At 47.8% G+C, this 26,640-nt stretch overlaps 2 protein-coding genes across 18 annotated transcripts in view; one reads left to right on the top strand and one right to left on the bottom strand.

The window, feature by feature from the left end:
* The window catches only part of BID (BH3 interacting domain death agonist), a 59,729-nt gene that overhangs the window by 13,786 nt on the left and 19,303 nt on the right, over window positions 1-26,640 (top strand). For 5 of the 16 annotated variants that reach the window (XM_059684255.1, XM_059684260.1, XM_059684252.1 and 2 more), the window contains exon 2: window positions 25,720-25,789. The exons of 3 other annotated variants lie outside the window; for them this stretch is intronic. In XM_059684255.1, coding sequence (XP_059540238.1) covers window positions 25,739-25,789 — 51 coding nt within the window. In that variant the 5' untranslated portion in view covers window positions 25,720-25,738. Of the gene's footprint in view, window positions 1-4,010; window positions 4,070-24,531; window positions 24,631-25,650; window positions 25,790-26,213; window positions 26,350-26,640 lie in introns of those variants that run through there. 8 more of the 16 variants (XM_059684261.1, XM_059684263.1, XM_059684250.1 and 5 more) reach the window with 4 other exon arrangements.
* Window positions 26,163-26,640, bottom strand: part of BCL2L13 (BCL2 like 13) — a 214,940-nt gene continuing 214,462 nt past the window's right edge. For both annotated transcript variants that reach the window (XR_009451309.1, XM_059684242.1), the window contains one exon: window positions 26,163-26,298. Coding sequence is in view for 1 of the 2 variants with exons in the window: in XM_059684242.1 (XP_059540225.1) it covers window positions 26,224-26,298 (75 nt within the window). In the remaining variant the exon portion in view is untranslated. The remainder of the gene's footprint in view (window positions 26,299-26,640) is intronic.

Raw genomic sequence — 26,640 nt, 5'->3', positions numbered from 1 at the left:
AGTTTCTAGAAAATTCTTGAAAAACCTTAAAAGTGTGGTTTTGAACTCTATATCCAGTAGTTTGCTTTCCTCCATTTCTGTCATTTGTGTCCTTTTTCTTTGTCGCCGCATTTTTTATGCTTCCCTGTGTTGATAAAGTGGTTAAGTGCTAAGTGTCCTCTAGGGCCCAGTGGTTCAGCCTCCCCAATTACCTGAGGAGGACACTCTTGGTGCACCCCCTTGTGGGCTTTGTGCACAGTCTTGTTGTAGTTAAGCCTTGATTGTTGTAGGTATCACTAGGAGGAATTGACCTCCAGGCCAATTGGCTGTGAGAATCAGCTGTGTCTGCAGTGGGAGAACTTCTGTGCTGGAGACACCTCTCCGGGGCAAGACTTGCTTCAATGGGGCTTTGGTGCTCACTGAGTCTGCCCCCTGAGTGTGTCCTTTATGGTTCCATGGAGCTGCAAACTGGATGGTCCCACTCTGACCTCTGGGTACACTGGCTCCTGGAACTCTAGGGAGGTGCTAATCTAGCCTCTGCCTTAGGCTGTCCAGCAAAAGCCTCCCTGCAGGGCTTGGGTGGGGCGGGTCCCATGGGATCAACAGGGCAGGGCTAGCAGTTATGGCTGCTCTCAGACGCTCCACTTCTCAGTGTCCCAGTAATCGCTGCAAGCCCCTCTGAGAGAAAGCTGCCCTCGAGTTCCGACCGATGCCAGACAGTCCCGCTTCTCCCGAATGAGTCTAGGTCCCCAGAGACTCGCCCGGAACTGCAGCTCAGAGCCTGAGACTCCCTCCCAATTGAAAACGACAACTGCGCCCTCAGCCACCAGCCTGCTCCGCGTGCGCCTCTGTACCTTAGTATTTTACTTCCACACTGCACCTCCTCTGAGTCTCGGTATGCTTTTCTCTTTCCTTCTAGTTGTAGAATTTCCACTCAGCCAGCCTTCCTGTGGTTCTGGATGATGTCCGTTTTGTCTTTTAGTTGTATTTTTGAAGTGGTTGTTAGAGGCAGCAAACTCCGGTGTTTACCTATGCCGCCATCTTGGTTTCTCCCCACTTTTGCTTTTTAATCTTTGTACTAGCTTTTGTGTTTGTTGATCCACTTTACTGTGTTTGCCTTTGTTAGTGAGTTTTTCTTTGTGATATTTTCTTATTCACATTTTTAATTTTTTACTTCTTAAAGAAGTCCCTTTAACATTTCTTGTAATACTTTTTTGGTAGTGATGAAATCCTTCAGCTTTTCCTTGTCTGGGAAATTCTTTATTTGTCCTTTGATTCTAAATCAGCCGTGGGCAAACTACAGCCCGCGGGCCAGATCCGGCCCATATGAAATGAAGAAAACTATTGAAAAAAAATACCGTACCCTTTTATGTAATGATGTTTACTTTGAATTTATATTAGTTCACACAAATACTCCATCCATGCTTTTGTTCCGGCCCTCCAGTCCAGTTTAAGAACCCATTGTGGCCCTCGAGTCAAAAAGTTTGCCCACCCCTGTTCTAAATGATAGCTTTGCTAGGTAGAGTAGTCTTGGTTATGTTCCTTGCTTTCCATCACTTTGAATATTTTGTGCCAATCTCTTCTGGCCTGCAAAGTTCTGTTGAGAAATCAACTGACAGTCTTATGGGAGCTCCCTTGTTAGGTAACTGCTTTTCTCTTGGTGCTTTTAAGATTCTCTCTTTTCTTTTATCCTTTGGTATTTTAATTATGATGTGTGTTGGTGTGGGCCTCATTGGGTTCATCTTGTTCAGGACTCTATGCTTCCTGGACTTGGGTGTCTATTTCCGTCACAGGCTGGGGAAGTTTCTAGTCACTGTTTCTTCAAATAGGTTCTCAATATCTTGTTCTCTCTTTTCTTTTTCTGGTATCCCTGTGATTCAAATGTTATGCTTGATGTTGTCCCAGAGTTCCTTTAAACTGTCCTCATTTAAAAAATTTTTTTTCTTTTTGCTGTTCTGATTGGTGTTTTTGCTACCTTGTCCTTCAAATCACTAATTTGATCCTCTGAGTCATATAATCTGTTTAGTCTAACCAGTGGTTGGCAAACTGTGGTTCGAGAGCCACATGCGGCTCTTTGGCCCCTTGAGTGTGGCTCTTCCACAAAATACCACGTGCAGGCGAGCGTGTACAGTGTGATTGAAATTTTGTGGCCCATGCGCAGAAGCCGGTATTTTGTGGAAGAGCCACACTCAAGGGGCCAAAGAGCTGCATGTGGATCGTGAGCCTCAGTTTGCCGACCACTGGTCTAACCCATCAAATGTGTTTTTCATTTTAGTTATTGTAGTCTTCATTTCTTGTTCTTTTTGTTTTTTATCTCTTTGTTGAAGTTTTTACTGAGATTATCTATTCTTCCCCTAAGTTCATTGAACAGCCTTATAACCAGTGTTTTCAATTCTGCATCTGGTAGATTGCTTGCCTCCATTTCTTTTAATTCTTTTTCTGGAGTTTTGTCCTATTTTTTCATTTGGGAAATGTTTCTTTGTCTTCTCATTTTGGCTATCTCCCTGTGTGGGTCTTTTTTTTTTTTTTTTTTTAATGTATTAGGTTGATCTGCTGTGTTTCCTGGTCTTGGCAGGGTGACCTTGGATAGTAAGTATCCTGTGAGACCCAATGGCACAGTCTTCCTGTTCACTTGAGCCAGTTGCTCCAGGTGTGTCCCCGGTGTAGGTTGTGTGTGCCCTTTTGTTGTAGTTGAGCCTTGATTGCTGTTGTGACATCAGTGGGAGGATTGACCCTCAGTTTGACTGGCTGTAAATACTGACCATGACTACAGTGTACAAGCTATTGTGCAAGGCTTGATTCCATAGAGTGGGGTTCACTTTAGCAGAGTTCAGGTCCCAGCAAGTTCATCTTTAGGGTGTGTCATTTGTGGCACTAATTGGGTGTGATCTGAAGCTGGCCATCAGGTGTGTTGGTTCTGGGGCCTCTTGGGAGGTGCTCAGTGCAGGCCAAGGTCAGCAGCTGCCTGTGTACAGCCCAGGACCGCTTGATAGGAGCTACACAGTGATCTGCAGTTGGTAGCTGTTTATGCTGGGCTGGGAGGTACCTGGGAGTGGTTATACTGTGAACCGAGGATGGCCACCATTAGTGCCAAGTTTGGGGCTACTTAGCAAAAGGTACTGGGCATGCTGAAGCCATTTGCTGCTTATTTGGGGTTTGTGGACCTTTGTTAGATTTTAGGAAAGACCTCAGTGTAGGCCTAAGCTGGCCAATTATGTGGACTAGCTTCTGAGAGTAATTTAGCTGGGCTGTGAATTGGGTCAGGCTATGACTCAGAATCACTTAGATTGGGTTAGAGAGGTGTTAGCCAGGTTGATAGAAACTCAGATTTGGGGCACCTGCAGGCTGTGTGTAGGTAGGTCTCAACAAAGGAATAGTCAGTCACCATGAAGCCAGATAATTCAGTTCCTCGCTGATTGTCTCTGGTGCTTTTTGAGGTGCTGTCCCTTTGCTGAAGCTTAGCGCAAGTGTGTGTGAGTGAGTGAGTCTGTGGTTGAGCCCTGTAAGAGTACACCTGAATCTTTAGAACCTTCCATCTCACTTGGATGGAGTCCCTGCTGATTTTCACATCTAGCTGTTTCTTGGAGTCCTCTTCCTAGCACTGGTGTTCTAGGCTGGGGAACCTGGTGTGGGATAGGGACCCCTTGTTCCTCAAGGGGGACCTTTGCAGCCAAGATATTTCTCCCCTAGTTCTTAATTACCATACGTGGACCAGCCCCACCTACTACTGTCGATGTGGCTTCTTCTATATATCCTTAGTGTTAGGAGTTCCGTTCAGCTAATCTTCTGGTTCTTAATGGGGTTGTTCTATAACTTAGTTATAATTTTGATAGTCATGGGATGAGGCGAGCACAGTGTTCACTACTCTGCCATCTTGACCGGAAGTCCACATGGGATCTTCTAAATCTATTTTACTGGATATTTTCATAAGAAATCTCCAGACTGAACTTTAAAAGGCTTTTTGAGGCCACAAAAGTGAAGCCAGTGACTTGCCATACCTATAGATTTGAGTGAGTTTCTCTCTTCTCTAGGTCCCCAAATACCCTGAGGGTCCTGAACCTTCTAGGACCTGACCTTCTTTACTCACCTGGTAAGACTTCTGGGAACCTTGGAACCAAGGTATCAGGATGTTTTTCCAAGGTTTTTATTGGCTTCCATATGTCAATCTTAATTCCTTAAAACTGCTTGGTCATGTCTGAGACTCTGCATGCTTTTTTCAAACATGACATTCTAGTCAAAGCTTTGATAATATTACCAGTTTCCAATTGTGTCATTAGAAGGATAACAGACTTTTATTGAACATGCAAATAACCATATTGCCATGTAAATAAGAATACTCGCTGAGAGTTTCTGAATTTTGGTGGGATCAAGTCGGGAGAAAAAGAAAAATGTTTAAATTCTGCTTTAAAAGGTGTAACTTACCAAATTGCTTTAAATCAGCAATTTTCAATCCGTGTGCTACAGAATTTTTAAAACTTGCATTACCTGACTATTTTAATCAGAGGTACTGACATCCTTTCCCTTGTATTGTCAGATAAAATAGTGACAACAGCCAACACAACAATAGCTGTCTGGTCTGAATGAATCAAAATTATACATAGTTTATGTTTGTTTGATTGTTTTGTCAGATTGCCAAAAAATATATTTTTTTGGTATGCCACAGAATTTTAATAATTAAATTAGTTTATGTGTGCCATGAGATGAAAAAGGTTGAAAATTGCTGCTCTAAATCAGAGGTAGCATAAGAGAGAAAAACCCCAAAAACTTTCTTATTCCAGGAAAACAAAAAAATTAAGGAACTATCAATGTCTTAGATAAAAAAAACAACAACAACACATAAAAATTGTCATCATTCTCATTAGTTCATTCAGTCCTGTGTAATTAAAACTTGTTCTGCTTGAATCCAGTTTTTCCATTAGTTCTGTCAACCTTGCCTGACAATTGAGGGTGATAGGATCAATGATAATTCCAAGGAATTTGTAAAGCTTTCCATCAAGATTCTTATGAATTGCTCAGTGAAGTGGGTGCATTGATCACTGGAGGTTGTGGAAGGTATACCCCAAGTGGGAATACATTTTCTAATAGTTTCCTTGGCCACTGTGAGGGCATCAGCCTTTGGCAGCTGAAGTCTTCAATACATTCAGAAAACTACACACAATAAGAACACATTGATAACACATACTAAGTGGCAGTTGAATGACTATTCTGTAACTTACAGTCATTTTTTACCCATCTTAATTTCTCTGGTTGTGGAGCAGACTGTTGCCAGTTACAAGGGTCTGCAACGAGGGGTCAGTTTTAAAAAAGTATAATAGACTTCACCCTTAGGAACCATAATCAGATTTTGTTGCTGTTGCCTTTGCATGAAAGCTTCAGCATTTCAATACAGAAGGTTAGCTTTTACTATTAAAAAGATTCAGTTTTCTTAAATAACCAAATACCTGATTAAGACAACATAAAATACCAGAATTTATTTGGGTAAAACACAAAATCTTTCTGTCTAGGCAGGTAGTTTTTATTACAGTATCTTCTCTGAAGCAGACCAGTAGTCCAGGAAAACTGTCCTTTTAGCAGCTGAAAGAATATTAAGTTTTAGCACGCAATTGATATTAAAATTAAAAAAAAAAATCCTAACAAATTTTGTGAAAGGCCATGGCCAGCGTGGCTTTCCGGTTCAAAGGCTTGGAGAAAGAGCTGACGCACAAATTGACATGCAAGACATAGGAATATTAATTTTTAGAATTATGGGAAGAAACCAGAAGAAAACTCAACTAGAGAAGTTAAGTTCCTGCTGAGTCTCTGTTCCCAGCTGCTTTTATTTACTAGAATACACAATTGCCTTTTAGGAATATCAATGGTAATGTTTAGTAAACAGTAAGATTGTCAGGTTTTGGGAGAGTTTGCTTTAGGCCATTGAATCAGCAGTAGGTAATAACATGTAAATATTCACCCTGTGAATATCAAAAGGAGTCCAGGCCAGCCTTCTGCCAGACTCCTCACATTTATATTAATTACTGTTGATCTTGGTTTCCAGCAAAATTTATTTAATCTTACCTATCCTGATCATACATAAAGTTTCTTTCTCAAGATTTCTTTTTCATAAGTTTATTCGCAACTTTTTGGTCCCTTTTAATTTGTATCATGTTCTCTTACCAATTCAGAAATAACCAGGGCAAAATTACTTTTACTATGTTCCTTAACGGAAACATATCTCCATGCCTAATAACCTTTTTTTAAAGCCAAAATATAACTTATTTTTCTTATATATACAGTTGTTTTCCCTATTATAGTTTTTTTTCAGCTTTAATTATATATATTAGAATTTTTAAACTTTAGAAACTTTAATTTCTGGTGAAAACTAAAAAATAAGCAATTGTGAATTGTTACACCAGTATTTTTTAGATTGATAACTTTATGAACACATTCCATAATTTCTGGAAATACTAGTACATGCTTTTTCATAGTCTTGTCTTTTAATGTGTCACACAACACATATTCCTCAAATACAAATTAATTTTTTTAGTTTATCTGCAATAAGAAGCCAAAGGCAGATAAACTTATGTTCAGTAACTAATGTTTCATTATTTTTTAAATCTGGAAATGATATAGATATTCAGTAACGATCCATCATTTAATTTAGCTAGTAGAACTCTAAAGTTTCAGGTTACCAAGAGATTTAGGAAACCATTTCTAGCCCTAGCCGGTTTTGCTCAGTGGATAGAGTGTCGGCCTATGAACCGAAGGGTCCCAAATTCCATTCTAGTCTAGGGCGTGTACCTCGATTGCAGGCTCCTCCCCGGGCCCAGGCCTTGGGCTCATGCAGGAGACAACTAGTCGATGTGTTTCTCTCACACTGGTGTTTCTCTCTGCCTTTCCCTCTCTCTTTTATTCTCTAAAAATCAATGGAAAAATATTCTTGAGTGAGGATTAACAACAACAATAAAATTATTTCTAAGTACATATAAAATATAATTATTGCCAAAGAGGTCACCTAATAAAAACCTATTTATTCTATTACATTATTTAATTTACTTGCTCTTAATTATGTTTAGACTAGAGGCTCGATGCATGAAATGAAATTCCTGCAAGAGTAGGCTTTCACAGCTGCGACGGCTGCCTTGATCCCGCCACTGCAGCCCCAGCAGCCCCAGCTTTGTCCGGAAGGTCGTCTGGTCTAATTAGCATATTATGCTTTTATTATTATAGACTAGAGGGCCGGTGCACAAAAATTTGTGCATTTGGGGGGGAAGGGAGGGGTCCCTCAGCCCGGCCTGTGCCCTCTCGCAGTCTGGGACCCCTCGGGAGATAAAGACCTGCTGGCTTAGGCCTGCTCCCGGGTGGCAGAGGGCAGGCCCAATCCCTAGGTGCAGCCCCTGGTTGGGCTCAGAGCAGGGCCTATCAGGGAATTGGGGCGCTGCCCCCTGTGATGCACAGAGCAGGGCGGATCGGGAGGTTGCTATGCCACCCTCAGTCATGCTCAGGGTAGGGCCGATTGGGGGGTTGGGGCACCACCCCCTGTCACACTCAAGGCAGGGTCGATGGGGAGGTTGCGGCGCCACCCCCTGTCATGCACAGAGCAGGGCCAATTGGGGTTGGGCCGCTGCCCCCTGTCACGCACAGAGCAGGGCCAATCGGGGTTGGGGCACTGCCCCCTGTCATGCACAGAGCCGCAGGGCGATCACGGGGTTGGGGAGCTCCCCCCTGTCAGGCACAGAGCAGGGCTGATCAGGGGGTTGGGGCGCCTTCCCCTGTCACGAACAGAGCAGGGTGGATAGGGAGGTTGTGGCCCCACCCCCTGTCACACACAGAGCCGCAGGGTGATCAGGGGGTTTGGGCGCTGTCCCCTGTCACGCTGATCCCGGTGCCCGGAGGCCTGTCAGCTCCGATGATCCCGGTGCTGGGAGGCATATTACCCTTTTACTATATAGGATAGAGGCCTGGTGCACGGGTGGGGGCCGGCTGGTTTCCCCTGAAGGGTGTCCTGGATCAGGGTGGGGGTCCCCACTGGGGTGCCTGGCCAGCCTGGGTGAGGGGATGATGGCTGTTTGCAGCTGGTCACACCCCCTTCAGGGTGGGGTTCCCCACTGGGGTTCCTGGCCAGTCTGGGTGAGGGGCTGAGGGCTGTTTTCAGGCTGTCGGGTGACTGAAGCTCCCAACTGCTCCTTTTTTTCTTTTTTATTCTGGACCAGCTTTAGCTCTGGCTCCAGCTCTGACGCCTCTGCTACTGAAAGCAGGTATCTGTTTTGTTTTGGTTCTATAATCGAAACACTGTTTCAACTCCAGCTCTGAGATCCCGGCTGGCTGAAAGCAGGTTTCTGGGGTTTTGTTTAGCTTCTATATTTGTAACATTGTTTCAAACTGCAAGCTCAGAGTCCGGCAAGGCAGGCAGGGAACGTTGGTTTCCTCCATCACCGAAGCAAGCAAACCTCATGTTAGCTTCAAGCTGCCTGGCTGCCGGCCGCCATCTTGGCTGGCTGTTAATTTGCATATCTCGCTGATTAGCCAATGGGAAGGGTAGCGGACGTACGCTAATTACGATGTTTCTCTTTTATTAGATAGGCTTACTTATGAAAATTATATTATACCAAGTTATTTATCATGCTGAAAAAAATTGTAACAGAGATAACATGAACTTACTTTTTTTAACCCAGGTAAAATTAAAGTTTTATATTTAATTTTGATCATTCTAAAGGCATGTCTGTTTTAACCAAACCAAACTCAAACCCGCTTTAATACCAAATATTTTCCCAGATCGCATGATCCTGAAAAGAACGGGTACCCTCACAGGTAGCAGGTGCTGATCAGGGGAGGAGGCCATGATTGTTTCCTGGGACTGTAGCTATGGAAACTTTGCAGAGGGTTTTGCAGGCCTCGGAGGGGCGGGCTCTGGCCAGCAGCCCTGTAACGGTGGTCATCCCTGGAGGCGCTGACAGGGGGAAGGGAGTTAGGGGGGTGCTACGGGGGTGGCGAGGCCGAAGGGGGAGTAACTGTCAAACCTTCCCGCTTGGCGCCATTCTTTAAATTGTACGTGGCTGTTTCACAGGTGTACCTGCTCAAGGCGGAGCTCCAATCTCCTGAAGCCAGGTGGGGCCAGGCCAGAGCGGAGCCAGGCGGGCTAGGAGGGTGGGTTTAGCTCACTGAAGCTTAAGTGAGAATTTCCTTGCTATGAGTACAGTTTTCTTTCTGTCGCTTGCCACAAGTTTATAAACCTTACAGCTTGCAGAATGTAACCATTTGGGTTCTGCTTTTAACTTGGACTAGTGTAACTCCTCCATGCAATAAACTGAAAAGAGCCATGCTGTCTAGTCTTGAAGTACCTCCTTTAAACAGAGGTCAAGTAGTAGGCACCTAGCAGTGTCCAGCCTGAAACAGATTAATAACATGATGTTTCAGCCAAGGCCACGGCCCCCAAATCACAGCTATTACTGTCCAAAAGCTCCTTGGCTCTCCCTCTACAGTTTCCTACCCTAAGAGAGGGTCATCACTTGAACAGCTTTCTGTGAAGCTAAGAGGAGAGGACCAGGTAAGGCAGCAACAGCATTTGTACCACTAGAGGGGGCCTTCGGTGGTCAAAGAAAGACCCCGTGGTGTCTCCATCCTGACCAGGTGGGTGGAGCTGAGGGTAGCTACCTTTTCTCTAGTGAGGTAATCGGACATCTGGCTTGCCAACAATGTCTTTTTGACCAGACATGTTCTAGCTAATTAATATCCAAACACCAGAATGTGAGACCAAACTTCTTTCAGACAAGCTTTTTGACAGGGGAACAAATTTTAAACTGATGTGTCAGTCATGCAGCTACCTATAGAGCTTACAACTTACTAGCAACAGCTGCCCAATGCCATTGAGTAACAAGCTGGTTTGGGGTTATTTTGCCCTTCAGTTTTAATGTTATGTGATGTATTTAAGTCCTTATTTAAATAAAACTTGTTTTCAGCCCTGGCTAGTGCGGCTCAGTTGGTTGAGCATCATCTGGTTCATCAGAGGTTGTCAGTTTGATTACCAGTCAGGGCACGTGCCCAGATTTTGGGTTTTATCTCTGGGGTGCATGCAGGAGGCAACCGATCCATTTTTCTCTCTCACATCAGTGTTTTACTTACTTTCTCTTCCTCTCCCTTCGTCTCTGTCCCAAGTAGATCCTGGGAAAGGATCTGGGGTGTTTATCTAAGGCGTCCCTTGGGATAAACTTTAACTGTGCAGGTGTGGGACATTCAAGTAGTTGCTCGCAAAGAGGTTACTCTATGCAAGCAGGAACAAGGGCAGGCCTAGGACCAAAAAGACCAGAAGCTTTTATTTTAATTTTAAGCGTACACAAAATAATTCACTTAACTGCTGGAGGAATTACACCACATGAAACATACGCAGTTCCAAATCACACAGCACTTTATTACTCACACAAGTTCCTGATGCTGCAGATGCAGGCTTAAAGGGGGATCCCGGTGGTGCTATCCTCTGGGGTCCGGCAGCTGGGCTGGTCCAGTCCAGTTGCAGGGGGCCAGCATTCCTCACCCAAGAGCTCAGTTGCGTCTCAATCAGGAGGTACTGGCCGTTCTTCTGTCGTCTGGCAGGAAGAGGAGCGTGGAGCAGTGTCGCTTGCCGGGCTGACAAGAGGACGTGCCTTTGTGGCTGTCTCGACAGGCGAGCAGTTGGCTGATTAGGATCCCCATTTTTAAAGCCTGTATCGCACCTGTAGCAGTTCAAGAGGCTATCAATGAATTAACGTCAATTCACATAGGTTAATCTCAAACAGGGTGAGGGGCTACATGTGGTTATCTAGGGAGAGTACATCACTCACTCAAATGGTTATCTTGACAAGTCACTCTGAGTCAGTTACTGAAGTTCAAATCCTTATTTATGAGGGATACATGCTTCAGGGCAGTGGGGAATGTGTCCTTAATATCACGCTTTAAGTTTCAAGGAAAGTTAACTCAAACATTTTAAAACATTTTTTGGACATTTCCAAAGCGTTTTTAAACATCAACACTAATAAAAGAGAAAAATGGTAATTGGCGTACGACGATACCCTTTTCATTGGCTAATCAGGGCTATATGCAAATTAACTGCCAACTAAGATTGGCAGTTAACTGCCAACAAGATGGCGGTTAATTTGCATATGTAGGCACAATGCAGGGAGGCGAAAGGGAAAGCAGGAAGAGGCCCCCTGCCACTGACAGTGATCGGAAACCCAGGGGGGAGCTAAGAGCTGGGGGGCATCTCCCAGCCATGATCGGAGAATCAGGTGCCTTTTCCACCCTGGCCAGTGATAGCAGGAAGTAGGAGTGGAGCCAGCGATGGGAGCTGGACACGGTCGAAGCTGGCAGTCCCGGCAGCTAGGGGCCCCTTGCCTGGGCCTAAAGCGAGGCCCATGATCGCGGGGCCGCTGCAGCTGTGGGTCCCCGCTGCCCGGGCTGGACGCCTAGGCCAGAGGCGTTAGGCCTGGGCCGGGGCGGAGCCTGCAACCGCGGGGAGCTGGGGGTCCCCTGCGCAGGCCTGACACCTCTGCCGGAGGCCTCAGGCCTGGGCAAGGGGCCAATCCTGTGATTGGAGGGTGATGGGGGTCAACGCCTGAGGGCTCCCAGTATGTGAGAGGGGGCAGGCTGGGCTGAGGGACACTCCCCCCACACACACACCCAGTGCACGAATTTCGTGCACCGGGCCCCTAGTTTCTATATGTTACTGAAACACTCTTTCTCTCTAAAAAACAACAATGAAAATGTACTTTTAAAAAAAATCTTTATTGTTCAGATTATTACAGATGTTCCTCTTTTCTCCCCCCATAGCTCTCCTCTACCTGGTTCCCACTCTAGGCCTTGCCCACCCCACTCACCTTGTTCATGGGTGTAAGTTCATTGTCCAGTCTCTTCCTGCACCCCCCACAACCCCTTCCCCCCGAGAATTGTTAGTCTGCTCCCTTTCCATGCCCCTGATTCTATTACATTCACCAGTTTGTTTTGTTCATCAGGTTTATTATTCATTGGATTTTTAGGTTCACTTGTTGATACATATGTATTTGTTGTCACTTTGTTGTTCATAATTTTTTTATCTTTGCCTTTTTCTTCTTCCTCTTCTTAGAGAATACTCTTCAGCATTTTATATAATACTGGTTTGGTGGTGATGAACTCCTATAGCTTTTTCTTATCTGTGAAGCTCTTTATCTGACCTTCAATTGTAATGATAGCTTTGCTGGGTAGAGTAACCTTGGTTGTAGGTTCTTGCTATTCATCAATTTGTATATTTCTTGCCACTCCCTTCTGGCCTGCATAGTTTCTATTGAGAAATCAGTTGACAGTTGTATGGGTACTCCCTTGTGGGTAACTGTTTTTCTCTTGCTGCTTTTAAGATTCTCTCTTTGTCTTTTGCTCTTGGCATAGTAATTATGATGTGTCTTGGTGTGGTCCTCTTTGGATTCCTTTTGTTTGGGGTTCTCTGCGCTTCCTGGACTTGTAAGTTTATTTCTTTCACCAGGTAGGGGAAGTTTTCTGTCATTATTTCTTCAAATAGGTTTTCAATATCTTGCTCTCTCTCTTTTTCTGGCACCCCCACAATGAGAATGTTGGTAGACTTGAAGTTGTCCCAGAGGCTCCTTACACTATCTTCATACTTTTGGATTCTTTTTTCTTTTTGTTTTTCTGGTTGGGTATTTTTTGCTTCTTCATATTTCAAATCCTTGACTTGACTCTTAGGATCCTCTAGTCTGCTGTTGAATCTCTGTATAATATTGTTTATTTCAGTCAGTGTATGCTTCATTTCTAATTGGTCCTTTTCCATATCCTTGAAGGTCTCACTACATTTCTCGGAGGTTTCTAGAAGATTCTTGAGTAACCTTATAACCGTGGTTTTGAACTCTATATCCAGTATTTTGCTTTCATCCATTTCTTTCATTTGTGACTTGTTTCTTTGTCTCCCTGTGTCTGTTTCTATGTATTGGGTAGCTGCTAAGTCTCCTTGAGTTGATAGAGTGGCCTTGTGTGGTAGGTGTCCTATAGGGCCCAATGGCTCAGCCTCCCCAATCACCTGAGGTGGACGCTCTTGGTGCACCCCTTTGTGAGCTGTGTGCACAGTCTTGTTGTAGTTAAGCCTTGATTGCTGTTGGTATCACTGGGAGGAATTGATCTCCAGGCCAATTGGCTGTGATGACCAGCTGTGTCTACACTGGAAGATCTGTTGCGCAGGAGACACCCTTATGGGGTAGGACTTGCTTCAGTGGGGCTTTGGTGCTCACTGAGTCTGCCCCTTGAGTGTGTCTCTTACAGATGTGAAGAGTTGTAATCTGGTATGGTCTCACACTGACCACTGGGTACACTGGCTCTTGCATCTCTAAGGAGGTGCAAGGTCAGCCACTGTCTGGGGCCGCCCAGCAGGAGCTACAGAGACATCTGCAGATTCCTCCTCTTTGTATGGGGTTTGGAAGTGCCCAGACAAGGCCCAGCTGTGAAAGAAGGCAGGCTGTTGCTGCCGGACTTGGGCCTTCTTTTGGAAGCTCTGGGGCTCTATGACCCAGCTGCAGTTTGACAGGTTTTAGGCGGAGAAAGGATGGGCCATTTATATGCAAAAGCCGAAGTGTACAGCTTGGGTGGGGTTGTACATTGGGTGGGGCGGGGTCTCTGGGAATCACCAGGGCGGAGCAAACAGCAATGGCTGTGTCAGCCCTGCACCAGAGAGGTTCCTGGGTCTCTGCATCCTGCACCCCTGTGCAGGAACAATGATCGCTGCGAGCACCTCTGAGAGAAAGCCGCCCTCGCATTCCTGTCCTGATGCCAGACAGTTTCTCCCCGTGTGTGTCTGGGTCCCCCAGAGTCTCGCCCGGAACTGGAGTTCAGAGCAAGCAGGAGCTTGTATCTCCCTCCCGATTAAAAGAGCAGCACATCCAGGTGCCAGCACTTTCCGCGCCTCCGCACCTCCTACCAGTCTCAATGCGCTTTCTTCACCTCTCTAGTTGTGGAACTTCCACTCAGCCTGCTTTCCCATGGTCTGGTTGGTAGTTGTTCTGCCTTTTAGTTGTAATTTTGATGTGGTTGTGACAGGCAGCAAGTATAGGTGTTTACCTATGCTGCCATCTTGGTTCTTCCGAAAATGTATTTTTTAAAATAAAAACTTGTTTTCAGCCCTGGCTCTTTTGACTCAGTGGATAGAGTGTCAGCCCGAAGACCGAAGGGTCCTAGCCGGCATGTGCAGGAGGCAAACGATTGATGTGTCTCTCTCACACTGATGTTTCTCTCTCTCTCTGTCTCTCCCCTTCACTCCCGCTCTCTCTAACAATCAATGGAAAAATATCCTCGGGTGAGGAAGGAAGGGAAGGGAAGAGAGGTGAAGGGAGGGGAGGGGAAGGGAGGGGAGGAGAGGCGGGAAGGGGAAGGGAAGGGAAGGGAAGGAAAGGGACTTGTTCTCAGAAACAAAACAAAAAACCTATTCCCCATGTTTCAGCCCATGTTGGTTTAAGTAATTTTGTTTGCTTAGTTGTGGTGGCTCCCTTTTGTTCCTTCATTCTTTACTCAACACCAAGGCCCAGAAAAGTGGACTAGCTCTCTGTCCTGCTTCTCTCTTTTCAGGTGGCACTTTCTTTTCTGGATCCCCAGTCTGGGTTGGATTCTACATTCTACTCTATATCTACGTCTTTATTTTTAACCTTATGTACAAGTTGGGGCAAAAGTAAGTTTACAGTTGTCAATACGTGAAACAGAGTTTATTCTTGTATTATTATTAACCATTTGTACGCCATAAGTGTCTATAGACGCAAGCGGCGGACCTATTTTAAACTCAAAATATCGTGGCAGTTAAAAAAAAAAAGAAAAAAAGCCAAAACCGGTTTGGCTCAGTGGATAGAGCATCGGCTTGCGGACTGAAAGGTCCCAGGTTCGATTCCGGTCAAGGGCATGTACCTGGGTTGCGGGCACATCCCCAGTAGGAGATGTGCAGGAGGCAGCTGATCGATGTTTCTCTCTCATCGATGTTTCTAACTATCTCTCTCCCTTCCTCTCTGTAAAAAATCAATAAAATGTATTAAAAAAAAATATCGTGGCAGTTAACTGTTAAATTGTATTATTTTCTTTTTTTTAAATTAAATCTTTATTGTTCAGATTATTACATTTGTTCCTCTTTTTCCCCCCCATAACTCCCCTCCTCCCAGTTCCTGCCCCACCCTCCGCCCTCAATCCCCACCCACTGTCCTCTTCCATAGGTGCACGATTTTTGTCCAGTCTCTTTCCGCATCTCCCACACCCCTATCCCCCCCAAGAATAGTCAGTCCATTCCCTTTCTATGTCCCTGATTCTATTATGATCACCAGATTATTTATTCACTTGATTCTTAGATTCACTTGTTGATAGATGCATATTTGTTGTTCATAATTTGTATCTTTACCTTTTTCTTCTTCTTCCTCTTCTTAAAGGATACCTTTCAGCATCTCATATAATACTGGTTTGGTGGTGATGAACTCCTTTAGCTTTTTCTTATCTGTGAAGCTCTTTATCTGACCTTCCGTTCTGAATGATAGCTTTGCTGGATAAAGTAATCTTGGTTGTAGGTTCTTGGTATTCATCACTTTGAATATTTCTTGCCACTCCCTTCTGGCCTGAAAAGTTTCTGTTGAGAAATCAGCTGACAGTCGTATGGGTATTCCCTTGTAGGTAACTGGGTTTCTTTCTCTTGCTGCTTTTAAGATTCTCTCTTTGTCTTTTGCTCTTGGCATTTTAATTATGATGTGTCTTGGTGTGGTCCTCTTTGGATTCCTTTTGTTTGGGGTTCTCCGCGCTTCTTGGACCTGTAAGTCCATTTCTTTCACCAGGTGGGGGAAGTTTTCTGTCATTATTTCTTCAAATAGGTTTTCAATATCTTGGTCTCTCTCATCTTCTGGCACCCCTATAATTCTGATGTTGGTATGGTTGAAGCTGTCCCAGAGGCTCCTTACACTATCTTCGTATTTTCGGATTCTTTTTTCATTTTGCTTTTCCAGTTGGGTGTTTTTTGCTTCTTCGCGTTTTGAATCTTTGACTTGATTCTTGCGCTCCTCTGGTCTGCTGTTGGGTGTCTGTATAATATTCTTAATTTTAGTCAGTGTATGCTTAATTTCTAGTTGGTTCTTTATCACAACATTGAGGGTCTCATTAGATTTCTTGAGGATCTCACTACATTTATCGGCGGTCTCACCAGTCTTTTTGAGGGCCTTACTAAGTTTATCGGCAGCTTCTAGACAGTTCTTGAGAGACCTTAAAAGTGTGGTTTTGGCCGGAACCGGTTTGGCTCAGTGGATAGAACGTCGGCCTGCGGACTGAAAGGTCCCAGGTTCGATTCCGGTCAAGGGCATGTACCTGGGTTGCGGGCACATCCCCAGTAGGAGATGTGCAGGAGGCAGCTGATCGATGTTTCTCTCTCATCGATGTTTCTAACTCTCTATCTCTCTCCCTTCCTCTCTATAAAAAATCAATAAAATATATTTTTTAAAAAAAGTGTGGTTTTGAGCTCTATATCACCCATTTCTGACATTTGCGTCCTGTTTCTTTGTCTCCGCATTTTTTTATCTTTTCTTGGTGCACCCCCTAGTGGTCTTTGTGTGCAATCTTGTAGTTAAGCCTTGATTGTTGTCGGTAATACCAGGGGTGATTTGACCTCCAGGCTAACTGGCTATGAGAGTCAGCTGTGTCTGCAGTGGGAGAGCTTGTGTGCTGGATCTCTAGGGCGGTGCTAATCTAGCCTTTGCCTGAGGCTATCCGGCAAATGGTTCTGCGCAGGGCTTGGGCGGGGCGGGTCCCCGGGTGTCTACAGGGCGGGTGGAGCGAGCAGTTATGGCTGCTCTCAGTTCCGTCCCTAGAGGCTCTGCCTCTCAGAGTCCCAGCAACTGCTGCAAACCTCAGAGAGAAAGCTGCCTTCGAGTTCCAACCGAAGCCAGACAGTCCCGCTTCTCCCGTTTGAGTCTGGGTCCCCAGAAACTCGCCCTGATCTGGAGCTCAGAGTCTGAAACTCCCTCCCGATTGAAAACAACAACCGCGCCCTCCGCCGCCAGCCCGCTCCGCGCGTGCACTCCGCACCTGAGTATTTCACTTCAACACTGCACCTCCTCTGAGTCTGGGTATGATATTCTCTTTCCTCCTAGTTGTAGAATTTCCTCTCAGCCTGCCTTCCTGTGTTTCTGGATGATGTCTGTTCTGTCCTTTAGTTATATCTCTGAAGTGGTTGTTTGAGGCAGCAATCTCCGGCGTTAACCTATGCCGCCATCTTGGTTTTCCTAAATTGTATTATTTTCCATACGAACAACTGTAAACCTACTTTTGCCCCAACCTGTATATAAAAATATCCTATCTAATAAAAGAGAAACATTGTAATTAGCCATACCTCCACTACCCTACCCCTTGGCTAATCAGGGCGATATGCAAATTAACTGCCAACCACGATGGCGGCTGGCAGCCAGGCATCTTAAAGCGATCATGAAGCTTGCTTGCTTCAGTGACGGAGGAAGCCAACGTTCCCTTCCTGCCTTGCGGGCCTCTAAGCTTGCAGTTTGAAACATTGTTACAAATATAGAAACTAAACAAAACCCCAGAAACCTGCTTTCAGCCAGCTGGGATCTCAGAGCTGGAGTTGAAACAGTGTTTCGATTATAGAACCGAAAGAAACCAGATACCTGCTTTCAGCAGCCGAGGCCTCAGAGCTGGAGCCAAGCCTCAGAGCTAAAGCTGGCCCAGAATAAAAAAAAATAGAAAAAAAAGGAGCAATTGGGAGCTTCAGTCAACCGCCAGCCTGAAAACAGCCCTCAGCCCCTCACCCAGACTGGCCAGGCACCCCAGTGGCGACCCCCACCCTGAAGGGGATGTGACCAGCTGCGAACAGCCATCATCCCCTCACCCAGGCTGGCCAGGCACCCCAGTGGGGACCCCCACCCTGAAGGGGATGTGACCAGCTGCAAACAGCCATCAGCCCTTCACCCAGGCTGGCCAGGCACCCAGGCGGGACCCCCACCCTGATTCAGGACACCCTTCAGGGCAAACCAGCCGGCCCGCACCCGTGCACCAGGCCTCTATCCTATATAATAAAAGGGTAATATGCCTTCCAGCACCGGCATCAGCAGAGCCGCGAGGCCTCCCGGACCCGGGATCAGCATGACAGGGGGCAGCGCCCAAACCCCCTGATCTCCCTGCGGCTCTGTGTGTGACAGGGGGTGGGGCCACAACCTCCCTATCCGCCCTGCTCTGTTTGTGACAGGGGAAGGCGCCCCAACCCCCTGATCGGCCCTGCTCTGTGTGTGACGGGGCGGTGCCCAAACTCCCCTATCGGCCCTACTCTGTGAGTGACAGGGGGGAGCTCCTCAACCCCCTGATCGGCCCTGCTCTGTGCGCGACAGGGTGGAGCTCCCCAACCCCCTGATGGGCCCTGCTCTGTGTGTTACAGGGGGGAGCTCCCCAACCCCCTGATCGACCCTGCTCTGTGCGTGACATGGTACGGAGCCCCAACTCCCCTGATGGGCCCTGCTCTGTGAGTGACAGGGGGCAGCGCCCCAACCCCCTGATTGGCCCTGCTCTGTGTGTGACGGGGGTGGTGTCGCAACCTCCCCATCGACCCTGCCTTGAGTGTGACGTGGTGGTGCCCCAACCCCCCAATCGGCCCTACCCTGAGAGTGAGTGAGGGTGGCATTGCAACCTCCCGATCCGCCCTGCTCTGTGCATGACAGGGGGTGGCGCCCCAACTCCCCGATCAGCCCTGCTCTGAGCCCAACCAGGGGCTGAACCTAGGGATTGGGCCTGCCCTCTGCCACCCGGGAGCAGGCCTAAGCCAGCAGGTCATTATCTCCCGAGGGGTCTCAGACTGCGAGAGGGTACAGGCCGGGCTGAGGGATCCTCCCTCCCCCCCGAGTGCACAAATTTTTGTTCACCCGGCCTCTAGTCTATAAATAAAAGCCTAAGCAACTGTTACAACCAAACGACTGGAATGACTGGTCAACCAGTCGCACTGACCACCAGGGGGCAGATGCTCAATGCATGAACTGCCCCCTGGTGGGCAATGCGCTCCAAAAGCCAACCTCCCACGGTCTTGCCTGGCCCCCCTGATTGGCCCTGATGCGGGGGCTGGCCAGCCAACCTCCTGTGGCCCCTCCCCCCAGCCGGCCACCCAATTTCCCACAGTCCCTCCCCCTAGGCCCCAATTGGGGGGCTGTCCAGCCAACCTCCCATGATCCCTATCCCCTGCTGACCGGCCCTCCGATAGGCCCCGATTGGGGACCAGCTGGCCAACCTCCCGGGGTCCCTCCTCCTGGCCAACCGGTCCCCCAATAGGCCTCGATCACTGGCCAGGCCGAGGGACACCTCCACCCTGTGCACGAATTCATGTTCCGGGCCTCTAGTATCTTTATAAAGATACTAGTGGCCCGGTGCACGGGGTGTGTGGCGTCCCTCAGCCCAGCCTGCACCCTCTCCAATCTAGGACCCTCGAAGGATGTCCTACTGCCGGTTTACAGGGGTCGGGCCTAAGCCGGCAATTGGACATCCTTCTCACAATCCGGGACTGCTGGCTCCTAACCACTAACCTGCCTGCCTGCCTGATTGCCCCTAACCACTCTGCCTGCCAGCCTGCTTGCCCCCAACTGCCCCCCCTTGCTGGCCTGCTCGCCCCCACTTTGCCTCCCCACTGGCCTGCTCGCCCCCAACTGGGCCCCCGTCTGGTCTGCTTATCCCCAACGGCCCCGCCCCTCATCAGCCTTATCACTCACAACTGCCCCCCCCTCTTGGCCTCTAACCGCCTCTTCCTCAGCCCCGCCACCATGGCTTTGTCCAGAAGAACATCTGGAAGGTCTCCTGGAAGGTCTCCCAGTCTAATTAGCATATTACCCTTTTATTAGTATAGATAGAGGCCTGGTACATGGGTGGGGGCCGGCTGGTTTGCCCTGAAGGGTGTCCCAGATCAGGGTGGGGGTCCCACTGGGGTGCCTGGCCAGCCTGGGTGAGGGGCTGAGGGCTGTTTTCAAGCTGCCCACAGTCCCTTCAGGGTGGGGGGTCCTGCTGGGGTGCCTGGCCAGCCTGGGTGAGGGGCTGAGGGCTGTTTTCAGGCTGGCCATGCCCCCCGGCAACCCAAGCTCCCAGCCTCTCCTTTTTATCTTTTTTTTTCCAGCACCTCCTTGAGCGGAGGCCAGGGCAGGTGGAAGCAGGTTTCTGGGATTTATTTATCTTCTATAATTGAAACTTTATAGCCTTAAGCAGGGCCCAGGGTTGGCCAGGGCAGGCAGGAAGCTTGGCTTCCTCCATTGCCAGGGGCAACCCAAGCCTCCTGCTCCTCCAGCTCCGTGGACACCATCATCTTAGTTGGGTTAATTTGCATACTTGCTCCTGATTGGCTGGTGGGTGTAGCGGAGTGGCAGAGTGATGGTTAATTTGCATGTTTCTTTTTTATTAGTGTAGATATCTATAAAAATAGATATAAATATCTATATATTATATACTAGAGGCCCAGTGCATGAAATTCATGCACAAGGGGGGGGTCCTCTCAGCCCAGCTTGCACCCTCTCCAATCTGGGACCCCTCGGGGGATGTCTGACTGCCAGTTTAGGCCCGATCCCTGTGAGGGCAGTCGGACATCCCTCACAATCCTGGACCGCTGGCTCCTAATTGCTCACCTGCCTGCGTGCCTGATCGCCCCTCACTGCCTTTGCATGTCTGCCTGATCGCCCCTAACTGCCCCCCACCCCGCCGGCCTGGTCACCCCTTACTGCCCCACCTGCCAGCCTGGCCACCCCCAACTGCCCACCGCCGCCCCTGCCGGCCTAGTCGCCCCTCACTCCCACCCCGCCAACCTAATCATCCCCAACTGCCCCCCCGCCCCCCGCTAGTTTGGTCACCCCCAACTGCACCCTCTCACCCCGTCGACCTGGTCACGTCTTACTGCCCACCCCCCGCCAGCCTGGTTGCCCCCAACTGCCCCCCCCCAGCTGGCCTGGTCACCCCTCACTAACTCCCCTGCCGACCTGGTTGCCCCACACAGCCTGCTGTTCAGTCATTTGATCGTCCCTTACTAACCCTCCTGCTGGCCTGGTCGTCCCATGCAGCCTGCTATTCAGTCTTTTGGTTGTCCCTCACTAACTCCCCTGCCAGCCTGGTTGTAGGCAGCCATCTTTTGAGGGCGTGAAGGTTAATTTGCATACTTTCCTCTTTATTATATAGGACTAGAGCCCGATGCACAAAATTTGTGCACTGGCGGGGGCGGGTGTCCCTCAGGCCCACTTGTGCCCTCTCACAGTCTGGGACCCCTCGGGAGATAACGACCTGCTGGCTTAGGCCCGCTCCCAGGTGGCAGAGGGCAGGCCCAATCCCTAGGTGCAGCCCCTGATCGGGCTCAGAGCAGGGCCGATTGGGGAGTTGTGACACCACCCCCTGTCATGCACAGAGCAGGGTGGATCGGGAGGTTGCGATGCCACCCCCAGTCATGCTCAGAATAGGGCCGATTGGGGGGTTGGGGCACCGCCCCCTGTCACACTCAAGGCAGGGTCAATAGGGAGGTTGCGGCGCCACCCCCATCACGCACAGAGCAGGGCCAATCAGGGGGTTGGGGCGCTCTCCCCTGTCATGCACAGAGTAGAGCTGATCAGAGGGTTGGGGACCTCCCCCCTGTCAGCATAGAGCAGGGCCAATAAGGGGGTTGGGGAGCTCCCCCCTGTCACACACAGAGTAGGGCCGATAGGGGAGTTGGGGTGCTGCCCCCTGTCATGCACAGAGCAGGGCCGATCAGGGGGTTGGGGAGCTCCCCCCTATCAGGCACAGAGTAGGGCCAATAGGGGAGTTTGGGCACCACCCCCTGTCACACACAGAGCAGGGCGGATTAGGGGGTTGTGGACCCGCACCCTGTCACACACAGAGCCGCAGGGTGATCAGGGGGTTTGAGCGCTGCCCCCTGTTACGCTGCTCCAGGGGCCAGGAGGCCTCGAGGCTCCGCTGATCCCAGTGCTGGGAGGCTCCGCTGATCCCAGGCCGGGAGGTCTCACGGCTCTGCTGATCCCGGGGCATGAGGCCTCGTGGCTCTGCTGATCCCGGTGCTGGGAGGCATATTACCCTTTTACTATGTAAGATAGAGGCCTGGTGTACGGGTGGGGGCCTGCTGGTTTGCCCTGAAGGGTGTCCTGGATCAGGGTGGGGGTCCCGCTTGGGTGCCTGGCCAGCCTGGATGAGGCAATGATGGCTGTTTGCAGCTGTTCACACACCCTTCAGGGTGGGGGTCCCCACTGGGGTGCCTGGCCAGCCTGGATGAGGGGATGATGACTGTTTGCAGCTGGATACACCCCCTTCAGGGTGGGGGTTCCCACTGGGGTGCCTGGCCAGTCTGGGTGAGGGGCTGAGGGCTGCTTTCAGGCTGGTGGGCGACTGAAGCTCCCAACCTCTCCATTTTTTCTTTTTTTTTTTTTCTGGGATTTATTTACCTTCTATGGCTGTCACTGGAACTGAGAGCTGGCTTTAGCTCTGAGGCTCGGCTCCAGCTCTGAGACCTCAGCTGCTGAAAGCAGGTATCTGAGTTTGTTTGGATTCTGTAATTGAAACACTGTTTCAGCTCCAGCTCTGAGGCCAGCCAGCTGAAAGCAGGTTTCTGGGGTTTATTTACCTTCTATAATTGCAACATTGTTTCTTAGAGTGCAAGCTCAGAGGCCGGCAGCGGCAGGTGGGGAACCTTGGCTTCCTCCGTCACTGGAGCAAGCAAGCCTCCTGTTTGCTTCAGCTGCCTGGCTGCCGGCCACCATCTTGATTGGCATTTAATTTGCATATCTCGCTGATTAGCCAATGGGGAGGGTAGCGAAGTTATGGTTAATTACCATGTTTCTCTATTATTAGATAGGATAACTTTTCCTGGCATGCAGTAGGTGTAACCAGTAACCAGACAACCAAGATGTCCGTGCTGCCTGTCACCACTTGAGCCAATTAAGCAGAGACAGAGTTGAATCATATATGAGCGTTTATTCCAATAATGCGGGCAGTATGGGAGAGAAGCAGGTCATCCACAAAAATCTGCTCTGACTCCCCTTGCCAGTTGTCTGGTTATATACACAAGAGGGAGAAGATAGTTACATGCAGCTGCGAGCTACAAGTGTAACATAAAAAGGGGAGGGTAGAGTCTGCAGCCCGGCCTTCGGGAGCTCAAAGTCTGATAACCAGGTGGCTAATCTTCTATGATGTTACAAACAGGTCAGGCCATTCCTGGGACTGGAGCATGGTCAGTGTTCCTGAGAAAAACTCCCAGAGAGGGTCAGGGTCCAGGTGCAGCAACCAAATCAAAGCATTCCCTGTCCTTGGTCTGTTCTCAAAATGTATTTCTTTACTTAGCTGGTTTGGCTCAGTGGATAGAGTGTCGGCCTGCAGACTAAAGGGCCCCAGGTTTGATTCTGGTCAAGGGCACATGTCTCGGTTGTGAGCTTGATCCTCAGTAGGGGATGTGCAGGAGGCAGCCAATCAATGATTTTCTCTCATCATTGATGTTTCTATCTCTCTTTCCCTCTCCCTTCCTCTCTGAAATCAATAAAGATATACTAGTATTTTTAAAAAAACGTATTTCTTTTCTGAGTAATGGACCCATTGAGGCATCTTATCTTTTTACAGTCTTGTTTCATCCTCCAGTTTCCCAGGGTCTATAAGAAAACGTTTTATCCATAGTTAGTGAGGTGAATAATTATTAGACAACTGTGGCTCTATTCTCATTACATGTCCTTCCCCACTCTCATAGGCACTATGAATTTTGATGGCTACATTAATGATTGGGTTCTTATAACAGCACACACTTTTAAAAATAGTGTTTGTATTTATAATTCTTTGTTGTTGTTGTTGTTGGTAAGTAAGCTTCAATGGGGCAGGGACCTGTGGGTCATTTATACCATTGTTCTTCTAGCCCCAAACACAATGCCTGCATTAAACAAGCTCAAAATGAGTGCCACACTCAAAGTCAGATAGGTGATTAAGTGGTGGGCTGGGGATGGATGGGGTGTAATGTTGAGTGACCTTGAGGTTTGCATGGTGCTTGGTTAGGTGCGTGTGGTAGGCAATAGAGTCTTGCTCTCTTTTACTGAAGACAAGTGGTTGTCTTTGTTTTTTACGGCCTGAGTGTTTAGGAGCCACAAGAATTTGCCAGAGTTGACAGGTTTTGCCCTACACAATGATCTTTTCATTTGGTGCCACCTAATATTTTGTGTGAATACACACACACAGGCAAATGCATTTTAAAATAGGATTAAAATGAGTGGACCCTGAGGCTGGAGGGTGGAGCCTGGGATGCTCTCAGCACCTGGGCAGTCTCTGTGCTGAGGAGAGCACCAGAGTCTACTCACTTTGTTCAGTTTGTTTGGACATCTCTATATGGATGCACTCACAGATCTCTTGTTCTTTTTCATGGTTATATATATATATATCCCATTTTATGGATATAATCTTTTAAATTCAATCTTCAGTTGACTTTTGTCTGGTCAGTTGTTTGTGATGGTTTATTTAGTTGGAATATATGCCATATGGAACTTTAATCTTGTGTGTAATTATCAACTATGCATTCTCTCTCTTTTGTTATAAACATTTTACAGGAACTCTTTCTATATGAACAAATTACCTTATCTCCTCATCTACTAAGTCAACATCAGCACTGTACACTGCCTGCTTCTCAGCATGCTGTGTGGAACAAAGTGATGATAATGTGGAGCGCCAAGAGCTGTTATACTAGTATGCTGAGGGGATGGGTTTGTGCTTTTGATTTGGGTTGTTTTCCTGAGCAGGATGTAAGGGTGATTTCTTTCCCAGGTCCTTGTCTAGATGGATTTGAAGAATTAAGCCATGGACAAAAGGTGGTAGATGAAAGGGTGGAAATTTATTGGAAGCAAATACAGACTCCCATGTAGGATGGGGGTTCCAAGGGGGTAACCCACTAAGCTCTTTTTTGCTAAGGTTTATAAAGGCTGCAGTTCTTTGTCTCTTGATGCTGCCTTCCAATTGGTCACTCTTTTTGTAGCTTCAAAGCCCAAACCCCACGTAGTGCCCCCCCTTTCTCTCCCCCTTATCTTGTAACATTTCTCTATCTCCTGTGAAGGGATGTCTTCCTCTTTCTCTCATACCCTGTGGCTTTTCCTTATCTTCTGTGAATGGATGTCTTCCTCTCCCCTTATGCTTTTTTCCCCCTCTCTCTCTGTGAATGTGTGCCTTCTGGCAGCTTCAAGCCCTCATATGCATTCCTCCCCCATGGACCCTCTTTTTTCCTAAACTCCCTAAACCTGCCTATTTTTATCCCTAAAACTCCTTTCACTTTTGTTGTTAGAAGGAATAGTTGTTGTAGTTGCCCTATTAGTGTAATAATAAAATGGATTTCCTGAAAACTTCTAGGTATGATGCTTTATTAGCTAAGTTTATTCTTGTAGGAAACTCACTAATATAAGTATTTACTTAAATAGTATTCATAATCAGACTGCCCTCCTTGCTTGCTCAGTGAGGTTTTAGGATCATGAGCTGGGTGGAAGAGTGGGCCCTGAGGCTGGAGGGTGGAGCCTGGGATGCCCTCAGCATCTTGGCAAGCTTCTACTGAGGAGAGCTCCAGAGTCCACTCACTGGGCTGCTGCTTAATTTCTGTGCAAGGAGGTAAGTGGCCATCCAAGGCCAGCTGGTGGGATGGCGAGGGGAGCCCATTGTGGGGCTGAAGTGCCTCATAGCCAGGGCTCAGGACAGCATTCTTGATTCCTTCAGGAGGATCCCAGAGGGGTATCCCTACAGGGACCCAGCACCCACCCTGTATGTCTGTGTGTCCCCTTCCAGTCTGCTGCCTTGGACACCTATGAGCCGGAATCCAGTCAAGCCTCCAGCTGCCTGTGCCATGGATCCCAAGGTCAGATGCTTCTGGAGGAGGGATTTGGGGAGCAAGGGCAGCTGAAACCAGCTTGTTCTTTATGCTTAAGACCAGCCCGACCTATGTGACAGCCCCGTAGAAGGGGCCTCGCATTTCCAGCCGACTCGGGTGTGTTAAAGTCAAAAACCACTGAAACCTGAGAAGAATTTTTGTGAGTTTATTTGAGCCAAACTGTTGACATATACCAGAAAGCAGAACCTCAACGAATTTTGATAATGCTTCAGAGAATGGCAGGTTACATCTGTATTTATACATTGCAATCAAAGGAAAGGGACGTAGATGGGTTACATGAAATTCATTGGTGATAGATTAAGGAGGTGGGATAAACCAAAGGGGGGGGGAACCTCTGGGATAGGGTAAAAAGTGAAATGATGGACATGTGCTTCTTTTACACACATGGGTACAGGATAGTTTTACATAATTAACAGTTGACAATTAACTTGATAACAATAACAATGAGGGAATGTCCTGGTGCCATTTGTTGTGCCCTGAGGGGTCCAGAAAAAAGGGAAGTTACAAGTTACCCAGACATTTCACAGGTATGTTATCTTAGAGGCAAAAAGACAATGGGCTCAGTAAAGATCTAAGTTGATCTTTGTCAGGGAAAATACTGGCCTAGGACATGACTACCCACCATAACCTGTTTGTAGTTAAATATTTAATTTTCAGACCATCTTTTGTAGTTATTTTAGGTCTTTGAGTTTGCAGGCCTTCCCTGAACTAGTCAGCTTAGCATATGGCCCCTTCAGCCCTCCTCCTATACCTTCTGTCTGGCTTCAAGGAAGCTTTCCTTTTTCTTTTTCTTTACTTTTTAAATTTTGATTGATTGA

The sequence above is a fragment of the Myotis daubentonii genome, chromosome 2 (genome assembly GCF_963259705.1).
Source record: "Myotis daubentonii chromosome 2, mMyoDau2.1, whole genome shotgun sequence".
Classification (NCBI taxonomy): Eukaryota; Metazoa; Chordata; class Mammalia; order Chiroptera; family Vespertilionidae; genus Myotis; species Myotis daubentonii.
This window is presented reverse-complemented; position numbering and strand designations above follow the sequence as displayed.